Source organism: Mauremys reevesii, linkage group 7 (assembly GCF_016161935.1).
Source record: "Mauremys reevesii isolate NIE-2019 linkage group 7, ASM1616193v1, whole genome shotgun sequence".
Lineage (NCBI taxonomy): Eukaryota > Metazoa > Chordata > Testudines > Geoemydidae > Mauremys > Mauremys reevesii.
In genome coordinates, this window is record NC_052629.1 from 68,620,910 (window position 1) to 68,638,782 (window position 17,873).

The 17,873-nt window shown below is 45.9% G+C and overlaps 1 protein-coding gene across 1 annotated transcript; it reads left to right on the top strand.

Annotated features, from left to right (window-relative positions):
• The first annotated feature begins 1,692 nt into the window (after window positions 1-1,692).
• Window positions 1,693-9,629, top strand: LOC120409513 (olfactory receptor-like protein COR4). Its single transcript, XM_039547740.1, has 2 exons — window positions 1,693-2,280; window positions 9,219-9,629. The coding sequence occupies exons 1-2, from the start codon at window positions 1,693-1,695 to the stop codon at window positions 9,627-9,629; spliced, it is 999 nt and encodes a 332-aa protein (XP_039403674.1).
• The last annotated feature ends 8,244 nt before the right edge of the window (window positions 9,630-17,873 follow it).

The following is a 17,873-nucleotide window of genomic DNA, read 5'->3' on the forward strand; positions in this document are numbered from 1 at the left end:
TTGCAAGACTTTAACCAAAAATGAACTCAAAGTATTAAAGTGCTCGAATGAAAAGTCCACCAGCTATTCCAGTTTATACCAGCTCAGGATCTGGCTCCATAACTTTTTCTTTAAAGAGATTTCAGGTAGGAGCCCAAGTAGAGAGATGGTTGGGTGGGTTTGGCTGTATTTTACATTGGCTGAGTTGGCCAGTGTACTGGTCATGACATTTTGTTATAGATGTTGTTTCTACTAATCAGCTAAAGGCAGGTAAAGCTGTCACAAACATCTTGGGATTTTAGACCCTGTTTTCAATTTCGTGATTTCAGTGCATTCAAAATCTCATACTGAATAGTTCAATAAAAGAGGAAGTGTTTTTTCCTCTTTGAGTTCATATAAATTTATAATTAGTTGTGAATTTTACTAATCTATTTGCCTTGAAGATATCCTCCTTTAGGGAGTGCAGAAGGTTCAAATACACTGAGTGTTACCTTGCCTTGCTTCTCACTCTGCTAGCTGGAAAGATGATTAAATCTGATTTTAACAAATAGCCTGACCCAAAAACTCCCCTTGGCATCAATCTGTTTTGGATCAGACCCTCCTACAGTGAGTGGGAACACTACATTCCTAGGAAATAGATGAAAATTGCCCTCCTCTCACAAAACAAACAAATCTCTTTTTCATTGAACTTTTCCATGGAAATGTCAGCATTTTTACAAAAAAATAAAATAAAATAAAATAATAATAATAAATACAAATCTTGTTATTCAGGAGTCCTAGCAATGTAGGGTGGAAGGGACCTCATGGAGTCAAGTCAGGCTCCCCATGCTGGGGCAAGATGAAGTAACATCAAGTAAACATCCCAATGGGTGTTTCTCTGACCTGTTCTGAAACACCTTCAACACTGAGCAGGTCACATGTTGATCTGTCTAGCTGAAGTTCCTCATGCTTCCATTCTCCTTTATAGGCCAGTCTTGTTGGTTCGACTACATCTCCCAGTTGCTCCATTTAAAAACCAAAATACCTCAGATTTCAGCCAAAATATACCAGTGCCAAAATAGTTTGGATTTGGGGTTTTATTCATAAAAGCTCAAAAAATTCCAAGGGGATAGGTGGGAATTTTGACCAGCTCTCCATAAAAAGCCTCTATTAACAGTGAGGGTAATTAAACCTTGGGATGATTTACCAAGGGTCGTGATGGATACTTAGTTTATGGACAATTTTTAATTCAAGATTGGATGATTTATTTAAAAGATATGCTCTAATTTACAATGAAAAATATTGGAAAAAAATTAAGACCTGTGTTATACAAGCAATTAGACTAGATTGAGGGGGTTTGAATTTATTGTCTGCGAACACCTTGGGATCCACAGACTATCTAAGGGGTCCTCAAAAAGTTGTTGTTACCATAGAACACTGCTTTTCAACCTGTGGTCCGTGGATTCCTAGGGGTGCACAGGTTATGTCTACAATTTCGACCTCCATTCAAAATTTTTGATTCATCCGCAAATGAGAAAAAAACCCATTGGTCTAGATAATTAAAATGGTTCCTTTGGGCTTTGGAATCTATGACTAAATTGAATTTCTGTTGTTTCAGCATCTCTTAAGAGATAACACGAGTCTCCACTGTACATTAGATTCATTTGTGTGGTACCCATTGCTTCTATCGCCTCCTCTGCCTCTTCTTTGACACAGAGCACAGTGACAGGAGAAATGGCTCCCAGAAACTGCACCAGAGTGACTGGCTTCATTTTCCGGGGAATAACTGACATTCTAAAGCTGCAAAACATCCTCTTTGTGTTCTTCTTTGCCATTTATTTCTGCATGCTGGTGGGAAATGTCTGGATGATTGTGCTGATTAGCGTTGACTCCCAACTCCACAGCTCCATGTTCTTTTTCCTCAGCAACTTGTCACTCTTAGATGTTGTCTCCTCCTCTGTGATTGCCCCCAAGGTGATGCTCAGTTCCCTAGTGAAGAGTAAAGACATTTATTTCTCTGGGTGTGTGGTTCAGTTTTTTCTCTTCTCCTTCTGTGCCGATGAGCTTTGCCTCCTGGCTGTGACAGCCTACAATCGCTTTGTGGCCATCTGCAACCCATTGCTTTATAATGTCATCATGTCCAAGAGAGTCTGCTTCCAGCTGGTGGCTGGCTCTTACCTGTGTGCCTGTGCCAATGCCACTGTGCATACGTCTACTGAATTCAGTCTGTCCTTCGGCCACTCCAATGTCCTCGATCATTTCTTCTGCGATATTTGCCCACTCCAAGAAATTGCCTGCTCTGACTTTTGCATCAATAAGCGAGTGCATTTCCTCTTTGCAGCCATAGAAACAATAGGCACCATTCTCATCATCCTCATCTTCTACACTTACATCATCTTTGCCATCCTGAGGATCTGCTCCACAGCAGGAAGGCATAAAGCCTTCTCCACCTGCACCTCCCACCTGACTGTTGTTTCCTTCTTATATGGGACCCTGATCTTTACATATTTATGACCCTCGTCTGGCAGCTCAGTGGAATGGGAGAAAATGGTGGCCGTGTCCGATACCCTTGTGATCCCCCTGCTGAGCCCCCTGATCTACAGCCTGAGGAACAAGGAGGTGAAGGATGCTCTGAGGAGGACAATACACCAGAAAATTATTCCTCTCTGTATGTAAATATGGGGACTGTTTTTTCTGATCAGTACTGAAGTGCAGATATGAGCTAGTATCACTCCTTAAGTCATTATGCAGAAATTTCTATCATCATGTGATTTACAGGAGAAAACAATATGGAAATGGAATTTGAGGCAGATAATGAAGGAAGGCGCCATTTCCCTTGAAAAACAGTGTCCAGTAACTGTGTTAGAGCTTCTCCTTTATGCACTGATATGTGATTTCTGCACTATAGGCATCTCCCCCTGCTTGTTCCACTACCTTTTGAACTATGTTGGTTAACATAGAAGATGATATAAAGAGGAGATACTCAGACTGTAATTATTTCCGTTTGCCACTGCTATTATCTCAGTTCCTACAGCTCCCACCTAAAATCGCTGTACAATTAAATGAAGGGAGGTGTACATGGAGAGGTGTTTTTATAGATAGATAGTCAGACAGGTGGTTCTGTTCGGGGACAGACAGGTAGACACTAGACAGACGGATGTTTTTCTATGGGGCTAGATAAACAGAGGCATGGTTACGCCTGGGATTAGATAGACAGAAACACATCATTAGACAGACACAAGAGAAAGGAAGGATGGTCCAGAGGTTATCGCACTCGCCTAAGACTTGAGGGGTCTGAGTTTAAATTCTGCCTCCACTGCAGACTTCCTTTGTGACCTTGAGCAAATCAGATTTTTTAAAGGGATTTCAGTTCCTAATTCCCATTGAAATCAATGGGATTTATGTGGCCTAAATACCTTTAAAAAACCTGGGTTTAGTCTCCCTTTGCCTCTGTTTGCCACTTGTAATATGGAGGTAAGAGAAAGAGTGTTGTAAGCAAGACACAAGAAGTAAGTCTTCTGCTCTACTCCGCGCTGATTAGGCCTCAACTGGAGTATTGTGTCCAGTTCTGGGCACCACTTTTCAGGAAAGATGTGGACAAATTGCAGAGAGTCCAGATAAGAGCGACAAAAACATGAGTGCCATGTCTCCGTGTGGCTCCCAGAAGCAGCGGCACATTCCCAATCTGGCATCTATGCATAGGGAAAGCCAGGAGGCTCCACACACTGCCCGTGCCCCAAGCACCGCCCCTGCAGCTCCCATTGGCTGGGAACCACAGCCAATGAGAGCTTCCAGGGTGGTGCCTGCTGATGGGGCAGTTTGCCCACCCCTAGTCTAAGGCCACACAGTGTTCGCAGTTACATGGCCCATGATGCTAGCCTCCATCACTCCCTTGTTAAATCTTCAAACAGGCCCCTTCGTGCTTTCTCCCATTCTGCCCCCCACACTGGGGAGGAGCTCCCTGTAAACATCAGCAAAACAACCTCCTCAACCCAGAGACTGTTTGACTTTTTAATTGTTCCCTGTCCAGCAGGCTTGCCATCTCATTATGACCTTGCTGCTGCAATGTACCAGTTCTGTGGGATGCTTTGCTGGGTGCAGGTTGTGATCCCACAGTGTTCATCTTAGGTAACTTTTGTGAGTCAGGCCTAGCCTGCTTGATAATACCTGCCAGTGACTTTGCAGCACAGCCATAACCTCTGTCTTTTCAGTGACGGTGACCTCTTCACACACTTCAATGCTCTCAATGGCATTCAGGCCTCAGATCAGTAACAGGGGCTGTCTTACAATCCTCTGCACAGAATATCTTGACAATGGCTTCACTATTGTGATGCACTTTTAGCCTGTTTATATGCACAGTCCAAGGTGCATCTCTGCTGTGGGGCCCGTGTACATTGCAGGTAACAGCGTGACCCTCCCTACCACTTCAGAAGGCCCCTCCCATCAGTTTTGTAATTTGTACTTTTCCACGAGGAGTAACAACAGCAGCAGATCACCTGCATCAAACGATGGCTCACAAAGAGAGCAGAACCCCATTTATCCCATCGAATAGGGACCAGGGCCAGATTGGTTAACCAAAACTTTGGATAATCAGAAGAATGGGAAAGTGCGAGGCTGCAGCACCATCTAGTGACCATAGCAGATATTCATCCACGAAAGCTCATGCTGCAAAACGTCTGTTAGTCTATAAAGTGCCACAGGATTCTTTGCTGCTTTTACAGATCCAGACTAACACGGCTACCCCTCTGATACATAGCAGATATTGCTCACTTCTGTACCTGTGTGCGCTGGTTGTTGGGTTAATACGCAGAAGCGGATAATAGAGGGTCAGATAAGCAGGGTTTTACTGTATTGTGATCATCCTATTCTTTCCAAGCTGCTTGGCTTCTAGTGAGGTTTTGCTTTACTATTCCAATCATGGATTTAGGGAAACCTAATTTAGGATCCTCCCTGTGAAAGGGAAAGGAAAAGTGAAGTGCTTCAATAAGATCAACGTTATCAGAATGAAATACTTCCGTTTTTTTGTTTCAAAAGGACATTTGGCTTCATAAGTTTATTTTTATGAGATTGTGCCTTTTATGTTTTGTGGCACACAAGCAGACAAGTTAGAGAAAATATAAAATACTCTTGTTGGACGTTCGCAATGTCTCGCTAATTTGTTTCTTAGGAGCCAGAACAATAACACGTAAGAACCCAAAAATCAGAGGGAGAGATCGTAGGCTACTGCCTATAACAGAGAGGCACAACTCACTGGGTACCTTCTGACTGACTGCTGCTAAGCCCCGATTGTGTGCTGCCCTACTGAGTGAGCTCCCTAGCATGCAAGCACGTCCAGGAACCCTGCCCAAACTTTAAAGTCACAGTATTCAATTTTAATACAACCACAAGTACACCAGAGCATCAACATTTTCTATTTTACAAGATCTCTCCTTTTTTGGAACCCTTGTTTATAAACACGCCATGAGGGATTTGAATCAAATTTCAGTGACTATCATGTGTGTGGAATCATCATTAATGTGCATTCTGTATAGTTATGTTGTTGGCTTCTTTAGGAAATTTGTGAAAACAGGAACACTGGGAAATCCTGCCCCCCCCAACACACATACACCCCACACATTTGCTGCCCACTGGTGTTGCCTGAGCAGTTGCATTGTGACATCAGAGATAACCCACCACTCAGCTCTCCCTCCTTGCGGTTCATTTTCATACTTTTGGAGAATGATTAGCACCCTGGCTGCCATGGCAACAGCTACCTTTGACAACTGGATTTTCTGCTCTGGGGCTGTGTATTGAAGGAGTCTGTTGTGTATAGGATTCCTGCCTCATATATTGCAGAATTAATGTTGCATAGGTAATGCTCATTCTGGTATTTCCTAACTTGGGAATCAATGATGAGAATGATGTTAAACCTACTCAGGGCAACTACACCAGCACAGTATAACCACAAAATAGTGCAGTCTGGCCACACCCTGTCCTTCTGCTGGATTGCTCCAACCTGCCTCCTATAGCAGGTGCTGGGTCGGGGAGGCAAGGGATGGGTTCTACGTCAGCCACAGAGCCCATATCCTCCCAGTGGCAAAAACCTTTGCAAAACTTTTAACGATAATGCATCTGCATGTGATTATCCCCTGTTCCCTAGAGACATACGCTGTATTTTAATGAGTCTGCCCTTGCTTGTCTTGATGATCAGAGCTCAAAGGTGCTACAGGGATCCTCTCCCAAATGATGCTATGCCAAACATGAATATACCTCCATCCTATACTTTGAAATCAAGAAAGATGACATCTCTCAGAAGGTAGGAGTGAACATTATTTCCATTACAATAGAATTGAAATCTCCTTTTGTTAGTTACATCAGGAAATAGCTCTTTTCAGGTCATCTTGCCCAAGGCAGAAATTTGCAGAAGGCAACTTGTTGATCATTTGAATCTATAATGCAGCCATGTGGGAACAGTCCGGAGATTATTCTGAGTCTTTCACATGAATTGTCTCTTATAGTCCATACCTTGGGTGACTGTTGGAGTGGACCTCTACCATGAGAAACTCAGCCAAAGCACAGCTACTGCCAAATGCAGCTGTCCACTAAATCGCAGGGGATATTACACCTAGGAGGAAATCCTGGGCCATTGAAACTAATGGGAATTTTGCCATAGACTTCAATGTGGCCAAGATTAAATATGTGAGGAATGATGGTCGAGCATTCTCACGGGGGAGTCTTCTAATCCTGAAGGTCATTTCCACGCGTTCAAAATCTGAGTTTTCAAGGCACAGTGTAAGGCTCAGCTCTTTCTCTGAGTGCCATGTGGAGGTTTGGTTGTGTTGAGCACGGAATCTTGGAGTGCATGTTCATTAACACTTTGTAGAACATCACTCCTTTGCCGAGCAGAGACAATGTCTACAAAGGCTCAGTCCAATGAAAATAAATCATTTCTGTGAATAGAATGGGCTTTCATTGATATGGTCAGCTCAGATGCTATACTGAGCATTATGTAGAATTTGTTTACATTAGTCTTTTCTCTGATGTTTTTAACTCCATCTTTCCTTGAATTATATAGAGGGGAATTCTACAGCCTCTTTTGAGAGCACTTTTCGCTTGCACATAGATAGATAGATAGATAGATAGATAGATAGATAGATTTTTTTAGGATCTGAGATCTGTGAACAGGCAGGAGAGCTCTTTTAGCATTAAAAATTTATGGCCATCAATCCCGCACTTCCTTTAAAAGTGGGGTAGGAAATAGCTTAGTAGAAATTTGCTCTAATGTAACTAGCTGACCTCTGGTTCAGATTCTCTCTTTAGAAGGAATTTGGTCTGCAGAAGCATTTTTATGAAACACACAGAAATTGCCAGATTGGATCAGACCTGAGCTCCATCTAGTCTCTTGTCTCTGATAGTGGCTAGTACCAGACGTTGCAAAAGAAGGTTTAATAACCTTCAATAGGCAGGTGTGGAATAATCAGCCCTTCCCTCATCTTGCCCTGATCTCTAGTAGTTAGAGATTCGTTTTAGTCCTGAAACATGATGGTTCGTATCCCTTAAGCATCCACATCCATACACTATGCCATTTAAAGCTGTCAGATCCCTCCAGTTTCTTCTTAACAGCACTCCTAGGAGCTACAGACATTTCCCAACTTCTCAGCTCATCCAGAAGAAGAGCTCAGACCAGCAAGGTACTGAGCACATTAGCCCCAATCCAAAGAAACATATAAGCACATGCTTAACTTTAAGCAACTTTAAGAATGTAAGAAGCCCCATTGAAATCAACATGCTTAAAATTCTGGGTGCTCCACTTCAGGAAAGATGGAGATAGATTGGAGACAGCACAGAGGAAAGCAATAAAAATGATGAAAGGTTTAGAAGCACTGGGGGATGGACTAGATGACCTCTTCAGGTCCTACATTTCTTTGATTCTGTGAAAAGTTATGCACCTGCTTAAATGTTCTGCTGGACAGAGGGAACAATGCTCAGATCCATGCAGGATCCAGCCCTAAATGACCTATTGTTCTTTGCTTGGATGCATTTGATGAAAAGTCCTTCTTCCTTTCTATCTTCTATCTAGAACTGCGTGTTAAGCAAGCTGCCTTTGAAGTTGAATAATCATTTTATTTGTTTCAGAGTAGCAGCCATGTTAGTCTGTATCCGCAAAAAGAACAGGAGTACTTGTGGCACCTTAGAGACTAACAAATTTATTTGAGCATAAGGTTTTGTGGACTACAGCCCACTTATTTGTAATATTAGTCTGAATGCTGACCGACTGACATGCTATTTGGCCAAAACCAAAGAGTGGGTAAAGAAATAAATGACACGTGTGTATATGTACGGCATGTGTATGAATATGTACACACACACACACACACACACACACACTTTTTCTTGATCTTTGGCCAGAAAAAACATACCACACATACATACCTGATGATCACACTAAACATTCACTACCTTTTACATTGCCAGGATGTTATGAATGAGAACCAAGCCATCCCGATAATTTCACAAACTGGAATATGCAACATGAGCTAAGTACAATTAACAATTATATGATTTGGCAATCACTATTGTGATATGGGGTGAGGAAAGAGGTTCATTGAGGATATTGACATACGATGAAACAGGTTTACAGGCAGTTTCTTATCTCTATAAAGACAGGTTAAAAGATCAATCTATACATAGAATATTTTTCTTATCATTATGAATATGTGTTTCTAAAAATATGTTCACTGTTGTTAATTTTCTCACAAATATTCACCCCTGACTACACATTTTTAGTCTGATCATTAGAAGTGTACGTGTGGTAATTTTTCAGCAGCCAAAGAACAAGAAGCTACAGGATTTAGTCAGCATGGCTGTAGTGTCCAGAAGGGATAAATTTGGAAGCTCCATTTTTGAAATATTTTCTCAATGAAAGTATGTGCATAATGTGTACTACCTGGTAGCCAATGATTTAAAAACATGAAGGTGTATTTCGGTGAGAAACTGTCAACCAATAACCAGAGAGTGTGATGCAAACTATGCATTCCTTCTAACCATGTTATTGCTCCCAGGTATAATGGAGATCCACGGATTCTACTACTGTCTAAGGCACCAGTCCCACAAAATTGAACATATTCCTTAATGTTATTCATGCGAGGCATTCCATTGAGTCTGTGGGGCTACACTAATAAGTGAAATTACCCTATTGTGACTCCAATATGCTGAATCATTTTTTCTGTGATATCAACTCACTTCTAAAGCTCTCCTTTTCTGGCACCTCTATCAATCAGCTACTTGTTTTCCTCTTTGGCAGTCTGATTGAGGTGATCACCATTGTGACCAACCTCATCTCATACATCTTAATTATTGTGACTATGCTGCGGATCCGCTCCACCAAGGGCAGACGCAAAGCCTTCTATACCTGCACCTCCCACCTGACGGCTGTCTCCATGTTCCATGGTACAATTCTCTTCATGTATTTACGACCCAGTGCCAACTACTCGTTGGACACAGACAAAATGGCCTCCGTGTTCTACACAATGGTGATCCCCATGCTGAACCCCCTCATCTACAGCTTGAGGAACAAGGATGTGAAGGACTCCTTGAGGAGAGCAATAGAGACAAAATTGAGGGCCCATTTTTCCCCAAAGGGTGTCAGAATAGGACAACCAAATCCTTCAAAGGCTTCTCTGCACACATAGGGCTTGTCTCCACTATGGGGTGGATCAATGCTGTGGTGATAAATCCACCGGGGGACAATTTAGCAGGTCTAGTGAAGACCCACTGGATCAACAGACTATCAGTTCGCCATTGACTCCACCAGAACGAGATGAGTAAGGGGAGTCTACAGGAGAGTTTCTTCTGTTGACCCAGTGCAGTGTGAACCCCGTGGTAAGTATATCAAAGCTATATCAACTTGTGTTATGCAACTAACGTAACTCAAACTAGCAAAACACGGGTAAAAAGACGGGTAAAAGGAGGGACAGAGCCACAGCAGTTTTGAAACAGTGAGGCAGGAAGGTGTGAATGATGCAGAGCTGCAGTTCACTTTTGGCAGCATTATTGGAGTTGGCCCTGTCTCAACCCCATGGGAAACACTCAGTTTTCCTGACCCCCAGTGCATTGCTATAGCTAATTTCCAGTAGTTATTACAGAACTATTCCATTTTCAACAGGAAAGAGGGGAGCCTGGTGGGTCCGTCTCTCAAATTGTTTAAATGGCCAATCTCATGATAACAGACAAGGCACTTTCCTAGAGTGTTACTCGCTAAACTGAAGCTGTCTCTAGCAGCTTCACAAATCCTATGTCTTCTGTCCTTTAACAGCAAACCTCTGCAGATCCTGTGATTCAGTGATAATGGCCACTGGTGACAAATACAGGATTCTATGCACCAAACGCAAAGAGCTGATACAAATTATTCAAAGAAAGCCTGATAACATCTTGGATGAGTTACTTGCCCAGTCCATCATCACAGAGGAGGAGTACAACAGCTTCTATCAAAAAGAGGACATAGTGATGAAAATCAGGAAGTTGTTAATTCACATACAAAAAAAAGGGGAGTCAACCTGCCAGCAATTTCTGGAGTGTTTAGAAATCCTCTTTCCTGGCATCGATCAGGATTTACAACCTTCTGGTCATGGTAAGTCAAATCTCTTTCTGTTTTATTTAAAAAGAGAGAGAGAGAGAGAGAATAGCCATAATCTTTATGAGGAGAGATTAATAAGACTGGGACTTTTCAGATTGGAAAAGGGGGGATATGATTGAGGTCTATAAAATCATGACTGGTGTAGAGAAAGTAGATAAGGAAGTGTTGTTTACTCCTTCTCAAAACACAAGAACTGGGGTCACCAAATGAAATTAATAGGCAGCAGGTTTAAAACAAATAAAAGGAAGTATTTCTTCACACAACACACAGTCACCCTGTGGAACTGCTTTCCAGAGTATGTTGTGAAGGCCAAGACCATAACAGGGTTCAAAAAAGAACTAGACAAATTCATGGAGGACAGCTCCATCAATGGCCATTAGCCAGGATGGGCAGGGATGGTGTCCCTAGCGTCTGTTTGCCAGAGGCTGGGAATAGGTGATGGAGATGGATCACTGGATGATTCCCTGTTCTGTTCATTCCCTCTGGGGCACCTGGCAATGGCCACTGTCAGAAGACAGGATACTGGGCTAGATGGACCTTTGGTCTGACCCAGTACGGCCGTTCTTATGTTCTTATGTTCTTATGGATTCTTTCCTGTTCTGATTAGAATCCACTTCAGCCTCGGGTCCACATCCCATATCTTAGCTCCCATCAAACAGCACAGCCTTCAGTTCTCTGGATCAACTCCAGTGACAGGCCTGTCTATTCTTCTTAGTAGTGTAAGCAGAGTCAGGATGAGCTCTACCCTGACATCTGATGGTAGATTATGGGGAGTGCAGAGTGGAAGTTTCAAGTATTCGCATTAGCATTTCAGTTATTTGCATGGGCACTCCCACCCCACTTAGCATACCGCAAAGCAGCATGGGATGGTTATTTTCACAGCTGTGGGAGCCCCAATTTCGTTGTTATTGGGGCAGGAGGAATGAAATGTTGTCACCCTGATTGGGTAAATGGGGAACTACAAAATTGTCTTGTGATGGGGGGTTTCATTGTCAGCTGGATAGCGCTTGCTAGATGGGGCACATGGGTTCCAAAACCCATTGAAAGAGAGAGACTGTGGACAGATATCTGTACTGGGTGGTGTAGGCTTCTTGTGTGAGCCAGAAGCACCAGTTCCACCTATGCTTCTCTCCACTGTGGAATGTCAGAGTTAATTTTTGATTCCCTTGAGAATCTAGATAGAGGTTACTGAGCTGAACTCACTGGCACTGGGGCTCCCCTACTATGAGCTGGAATCACTAAGAGCTGAAATCACTGAGGAGCTGGACTTGCTGAGCTGAGAGCACTGAGTACTGTGCTAATGACTGGGGGAGCCTGAAGCAATACCGTGGAGCAGAGCAGCTGGCAGAACAGAGTGGAGCAGTTTGTGCAGCCACTGGGTGAGTGGAGCCAAGCAGCTCGTGAGGACGGCTGGAGTGGCTCACAGGACAGCTGGTGGACCAGAGCAGCTGGCAGAGCGGAGCAGCCCACAGAGCAAGCGGAGCTGAGCTGTTTGCGGGGACGACTAGTGGAAGCAGAACCCCACGAAGAGGCAGGGCAGTTGGCCCTGAAACCACGTAAGGTGCCCCTTTCTACCCAGGCTGGGGAGGGGGACCTCTGCAGAGAGACTCTTGAACTCTGGGGCTGCACTGACCCAGGACAGAGACTTTTGGATTGTGGGACTTTTGGGACTGTGGGTGATTTGGGGGTTGCTGGACTCAAGGGCCCCGAGAGAAGGACATGGCCCAATTTGCTGGGGTGGGTCTTTGCTCACGGTTTGACCTATGAACTCTAGCTGAGGTATTTTCCCAATTTAATGCTTGTTGTTTATCATGTATTAAACCTTTTCTGCTACACCAAGACTCTGTGCTTGCGAGAAGGGAAATATTGCCTCCTCGAGGCACCCCGGGGTGTGTGTAAGATTTTCCCAGGTCACTGGGTGGGGGCTCGAGCTGGTTTTGCATTATGTTGTGGGGAAGGGACCCCTATGTATTGAACCCGGCCCTTGCTGCTATCGTTTCGGCCCGGCAGAAGGGTTACAGTAGGAAGTTCTCAGTCATGTAGACCTGCCTCTTCCTGGTGTTGGTTCAATTCTCCAGCCTTCCCCCTTGTGTTCCCTCTGGCTGCAAGTCTCCCTGCCTTCTGTTCTCACTTGTAATCTTTGGCAAGTCATCCTCTTTCCTCCTGGGGCTCTGAACTCTGGCTACCTCCATTGACTCTTCTCCTCTTCTTGTGGGTGCCTACCTACTCTTCTCTTTCTCCTTGCCCACCCATCTTCTGTTACTGCCTGACTCTCCCCTATATCCAGCTCAGCAAACCTGTTCCTCAGCTCTATTTCTTGTTCACTAGCCGGTCTTTTCCTCTGCCTTGTTTTCATAGTCACATGCTTCCACTGGCCACTCTCCTCATCCAGCAGCCTACCCTCACAGTTCTTCAGTTTAGCTTGCATCGAGTCTTGAGTTTTCTCTTCAGTTTCCTCTCACCTTCCTTCCATCATCTGCTCAAATCCTTTTTGAAACTCAGCCATGGCTTCTAACAGCATATACAAACCTCGGATCAGCTCTTCCATCAAATCTAGCAGGCATAAAAAGGAAGCAGCTTTCAGGTACCCTCTTCAGAATGATATACATCCTGCAGCTTCCACATCACTCATCTTAATTGTCTCTTCCATTCCTTGGGTCACTACCATGGCTGCTTCTATAAGCACCTTTCAAAACAACAACAACACACACATACCTTCCCAAACTACCTCTCAAACGTCCCTGTTGTCAGCTCTGTTTTCTGGCTTCTGTGTTGCTGCTCGTGTGCCACTGGCTGGTTGCATGGCTGCCTTTCTAGGCTCCCTAATAAGGGATGCTTCACCCCCTAATCAGGGCTCAGCTTTCATCAAAGGCTCTGCTTCTGTCACAACACACTGCTCGCTACCAGACTGCGAACTGAAAAAACATCCCTTGCTGTTGTTAAAACCAGTTGCCCTGTATTGGTGCTGATCTACGGTTTTAATTTTCCTAGTAGAGACAAGGCCCAAGGGAAGATTTAACCAGCAGCCAATTCGTTTGTTACAAAGATTAGGTTAGCATCTAGCAACAGTTCAAACAGAGAAACAAAATGAAACCATGACAAAGACCAAAAACAGCCAGGAACAGGTGGGGATTTTTCTGGCAGGGAGACTTGCAAAAGCCTAGGATGTTTACATACTGTCTGTCCGCCAAGTGTTTATCCAGTCCCAATTTTCTATAACCCAGATGATGGGGCTCCCAACCTTCCCCTTAGGAAGATGATTCCACGGCCTCATAGGGCTCACTGTCAGGAAGTTTTTCTTGATATTGCGCCTACTCTTGTCTTTCCTTAAATTTAATCCTGTTTCTCCTAGTTATTTCTCAGGGCTCTAAGGGAGACACCAGAGAAGAGCTGGAGGAGGGGACAGAAGGTGAACCACCAGGGGAATGGTGGAGGGAAAAGGGAGCAGCAGTACTCACCAATGGATGGGGAAAAGGGGCAGAATGAGAGGATGGGCTGTGGAAATAAGACATGAGTAGCTTGTTTCCCCTCATACTCTGTCCTTTGGTAGAGCTTTCCATATGGCTATTCTCAAGGCAAGTACAAGCACTTCCTGGGCCATCTACAGATTCATCTGACTGAAGCCCTCCACCTCTGATTAGTGAGACTAGCTCAGAGAGTGCAGAATGGAGTGAGTAAGACTCGCTAGGGATATTACACAGAACTGTAATATCTGCTGCAGAATGCTCAGGTCTCTAGTCACGCCCTCCTCATATAGTCTGCTCATGGTTGGAACAGCCTTCAGAGAGATCCAATTAAGGACCCTATGTCTGAGTTGGCCATGAATGTAAATCCCTTGCATGGTTACAGATCTGAGACTTTCTTCTAACTGCACTTAACTTACCAGGCCTAATAAAGAGTAACTATGAGTGCAAAGACCAAAATTAAAACATCAACATCCACAATTAAAATGTAATACCGTGTGACACCTTCACAAAAGAAAAGGTAGAAATCAAGTTAATTTCTGGTCTCACAGGTCAGAAAGAAAACCCAATGAACAATTCTGGAACCTCTCTACAGAATTAGAACATTCAATCTACACTACATAACAACAAACCGCATTTTGCCTTCCTGTTCCCTGTGGTTAGCATTTTCTGCACAGTGTTTGAATTGTCACTGGCTTTATTTTTACTGTAGAAAAAGCTTCTTGGGGCATCTTCATCATTTTGAAAGGAGATTATATAACTATTAAGAATACAGGAACATCAACAAAGTCTTTAAGGATCTGAGAAGGTTTTAATGTGGTTTCCTTTCTAGGATCTTCAAGTATGGAGAACGAACCCAAGAATTTAGGAGGCACTGTGTTCTCAGAAAAAGAAAATGCTGAAGGTACTATCTCCTCCTTAATATGTTACTACAGTTGTGTACCAGATAATGCTGGCCCAACCCAGTGTGACAGCTTCCCTCTCCCAGGGTGCCACCTGGAACTGGGGTACCACTGAGCCCCCTGACCCACCACACTGGGCTTCCTCTCACACTGAACTCCTGTGACCAGCTGCAAAGCCCTCCAGCCTGCACTTTCCCCAGCATACCTACAGGTAGGGACACATCCAGCTGCAGTTCCATTCAGGCTCTCTGACCAGCCCCTGTATAGGAAGGCTACAGTTAGGACAACTCCCATCACCTCAGGCATGCACCCCCTCTGGAGTATAAACCCAAAATTTTACTGCCTTGCACTGCACAGGGAACTGTACAACATAAGCTCATAAAATTCTCCCCTTCCCTCAATGTGGAGAGGAATACGCAAAAGCCTTTTGCCCCTGAGCTAAGATTAGTTCACTCTGGCAACTCACTCGTTTAAATAAAGCAAAAACAAGTTTATTAACCACAAAAGATGTTAAGTGATTATAAGGGATAGCAAACAGATCAAAGCTGATTACCTAGCAAATAAACTAAACACACAAACTAAACTTATTATACTAAATATACTGGATATGCATTAGCAGATTCTCACCCTGAGAGATGATACAAGGAGGCTGCAGATCCTTAAGGGGCAAGCTGCACTTGCCTTACAGCTTGGAATCCCCCAGATGTTTCATACACAGGCTAGAAATCCCTTTAGCCTGGGTCCTGCACTTCCCCCAGTCCTTGGGTATTTCCAGGACTCTTCTTGGGTGGGGAGTGAAGAACCCTTATGATGTCACTCCCCATCTTTTATAGCTTTTTCATATGGTAGGACAGTGGCTGATTTAGAGTTAGTGGGGCCCTGTGCGCAGCTTCATTTTTGGGTCCCCCCTCGGGACCCAGCCAAGAAAAAGAACATTCTCTCTTCTCTCTCTCTCCCTCCAACCCCCGGCCCCTGTTGTTCATTCTTTTGTTCTTTATTGTCCTCCTGTAAGAAATAGGAAGAAAATGAAAATAAATTGAAGTACCTTGATTTTTTTGTAGTCTAACTTATTTTTTCCACAGACCACTTGAAAATTGGTGAGGGTCTCACCTGATCACGTAATGATCTTTCCAGATACTGTTTGTAAAGTTAGATAACTATTGTAAAGTGCTTTGGATAAGAGCGCTTATTAAAAACAATGTAAAAAAACATCGGGGTGTGGGGTCTGGCCAGGAGTTAGGATGTGGGATGGGGCTCAGGGCTGGGGGTGCAGGGTCTGGAAGGGAGTTAGGGTACAGGAGCAGGCTGGGGGTTGGAGTGCAGGGTCTGGCCAGGAGTTAGGATGTGGGATGGGGCTCAGAGCTGGGGAAGGGGGTTGGGTGTGGAGCGGTTACGTGGGGCAGCTCCTGTTTCATGCTCAGGGAGGGGGTGGGAATGTGGGAAGGTGCAGGAGTCAGGGCTGGGGTTGTGTGAGGGGGGTGCAGGAGTCTGGGAGGTCAGGAGGTTGGGATGCAGGAGTCAGGGAGGGCAGGGGCTGTGTCAGGGGTGCAGGAGTCAGGTCTGGGGTGTGTGTGAGAGGGTGCAGGAGTCAGGGAGGGCATGGGCTGTATCAGGGGGTGCAGGAATCAGGACTGAGTGTGTGTGGGGGGTGCAGGAGTCAGAGAGGGCAGGGGGATGGGTGTGTGTGAAGGGGGTGCAGAAGTCGGGGCTGGGGTTGGGAGGCTGGAGGGTATGTGTAGGGTGAGTGTGGGGGCCCCGCCTCTGCTCCACCCTGCTCAGATTGCATCCCTTTCCCCAAACCCCTTCCCCACCCCTGCTCCACCTCTGCCCTGCCCCTAGCCCACCCCTTCCCCAAGTCCCCACCCTCAAGTGCGCTGCAGCCCCGCTCCTCCCCCTCCCTCCCGGAGCATCCTGAGTGCAGGCAAACAGCAGTATGGTGGCAGGGGAAGTGCTGGGAGGGTGGGGGAGGATCGGAGACATGGCGTACTCGGGGAGGGGGAGCTCGGCTGCCACTAGGGGTGGGCGGAGCCTGAAGCAGGAGCCCCAAGAGCTGGCAGGACCAAGCTTCTGCCCCTGATGCTGCCCAGCCCTGGGGCCCCCTGTCATTGGGGGGTCCCGTCCCTGTGTTTTATGGTAAATCCACCTCTGGGCAAGGGGCAAGGGCACAGCAGGGCATGGTGGGGGGGGGAGGATTGGTCCCCAGCTGGAGCAAGGCAGGGGCCAGGGGGCAAAAGCACAGTGGGCGGGAGCTAGGGTTGGTCCCGGGAGCAAGGGAGAGGCTGTGGGTAAACTGCAAGCACAGCAGAGCTGGGGAGGAGGTAAACAGGACCCCTCCACACACCCCTATCCACATAGAGTGAGTACCTACCTTCTCCCTGGTCCTAGCCCCTCACCCTTCCTCTGCTGCAGAGCAGCTGAGCGGCAAGCAGGAACTCCATCATCTCTGCTCCACTTTACTCTGGGCGGCAGGTTAACAGTCCCTGGCTTTGGGCTTCCTGAGCCCAGGGGAGCCCAAAGCGGCAGACCGTCCGTCACCGGCGCATGTGGGGTGGAGACGAAAGGAGCCCTTAGCCGGCCATCTGATAAGAGGAGCGAGTGGGTGGGAGCGGGCAGGGGGAGAAGCCCAGGGGCCGGGTCATCCGGGGAGGGGGCTGGAGAGGAGAGCCAGCACTACGGCCACTGGGCTGTAGCAGAAGTGGAGTTCCCGGCCGAGGGGGCCCCTGCTGTGCAGGGGCAGCTCTAGGGATTTTGCCGCCCCAAGCACGACAGGCAGGCTGCCTCCGGCGGTTTGCCTGCGGAGGGTCCGCTGGTCCCGTGGCTTCGGCAGACCTCCCTCAGGAACGTCTGCGGGAGGTCCACCGAAGCCGCGGGACCAGCGGATCCTCCTCAGACAAGCCGCGGAAGGCAGCCTGCCTGCCACCCTCGCGGCTCCGG

Excerpts from the sequence above, each read along its gene's own strand:
- LOC120409513 (XM_039547740.1), top strand. The coding sequence starts at position 1,693 with ATGGCTCCCAGAAACTGCACCAGAGTGACTGGCTTCATTTTCCGGGGA. Across the intron at positions 2,281-9,218 it reads ACTTTTGCATCAATAAGCGA|CTACTTGTTTTCCTCTTTGG; the intron begins GTGCATTTCCTC and ends TCTATCAATCAG.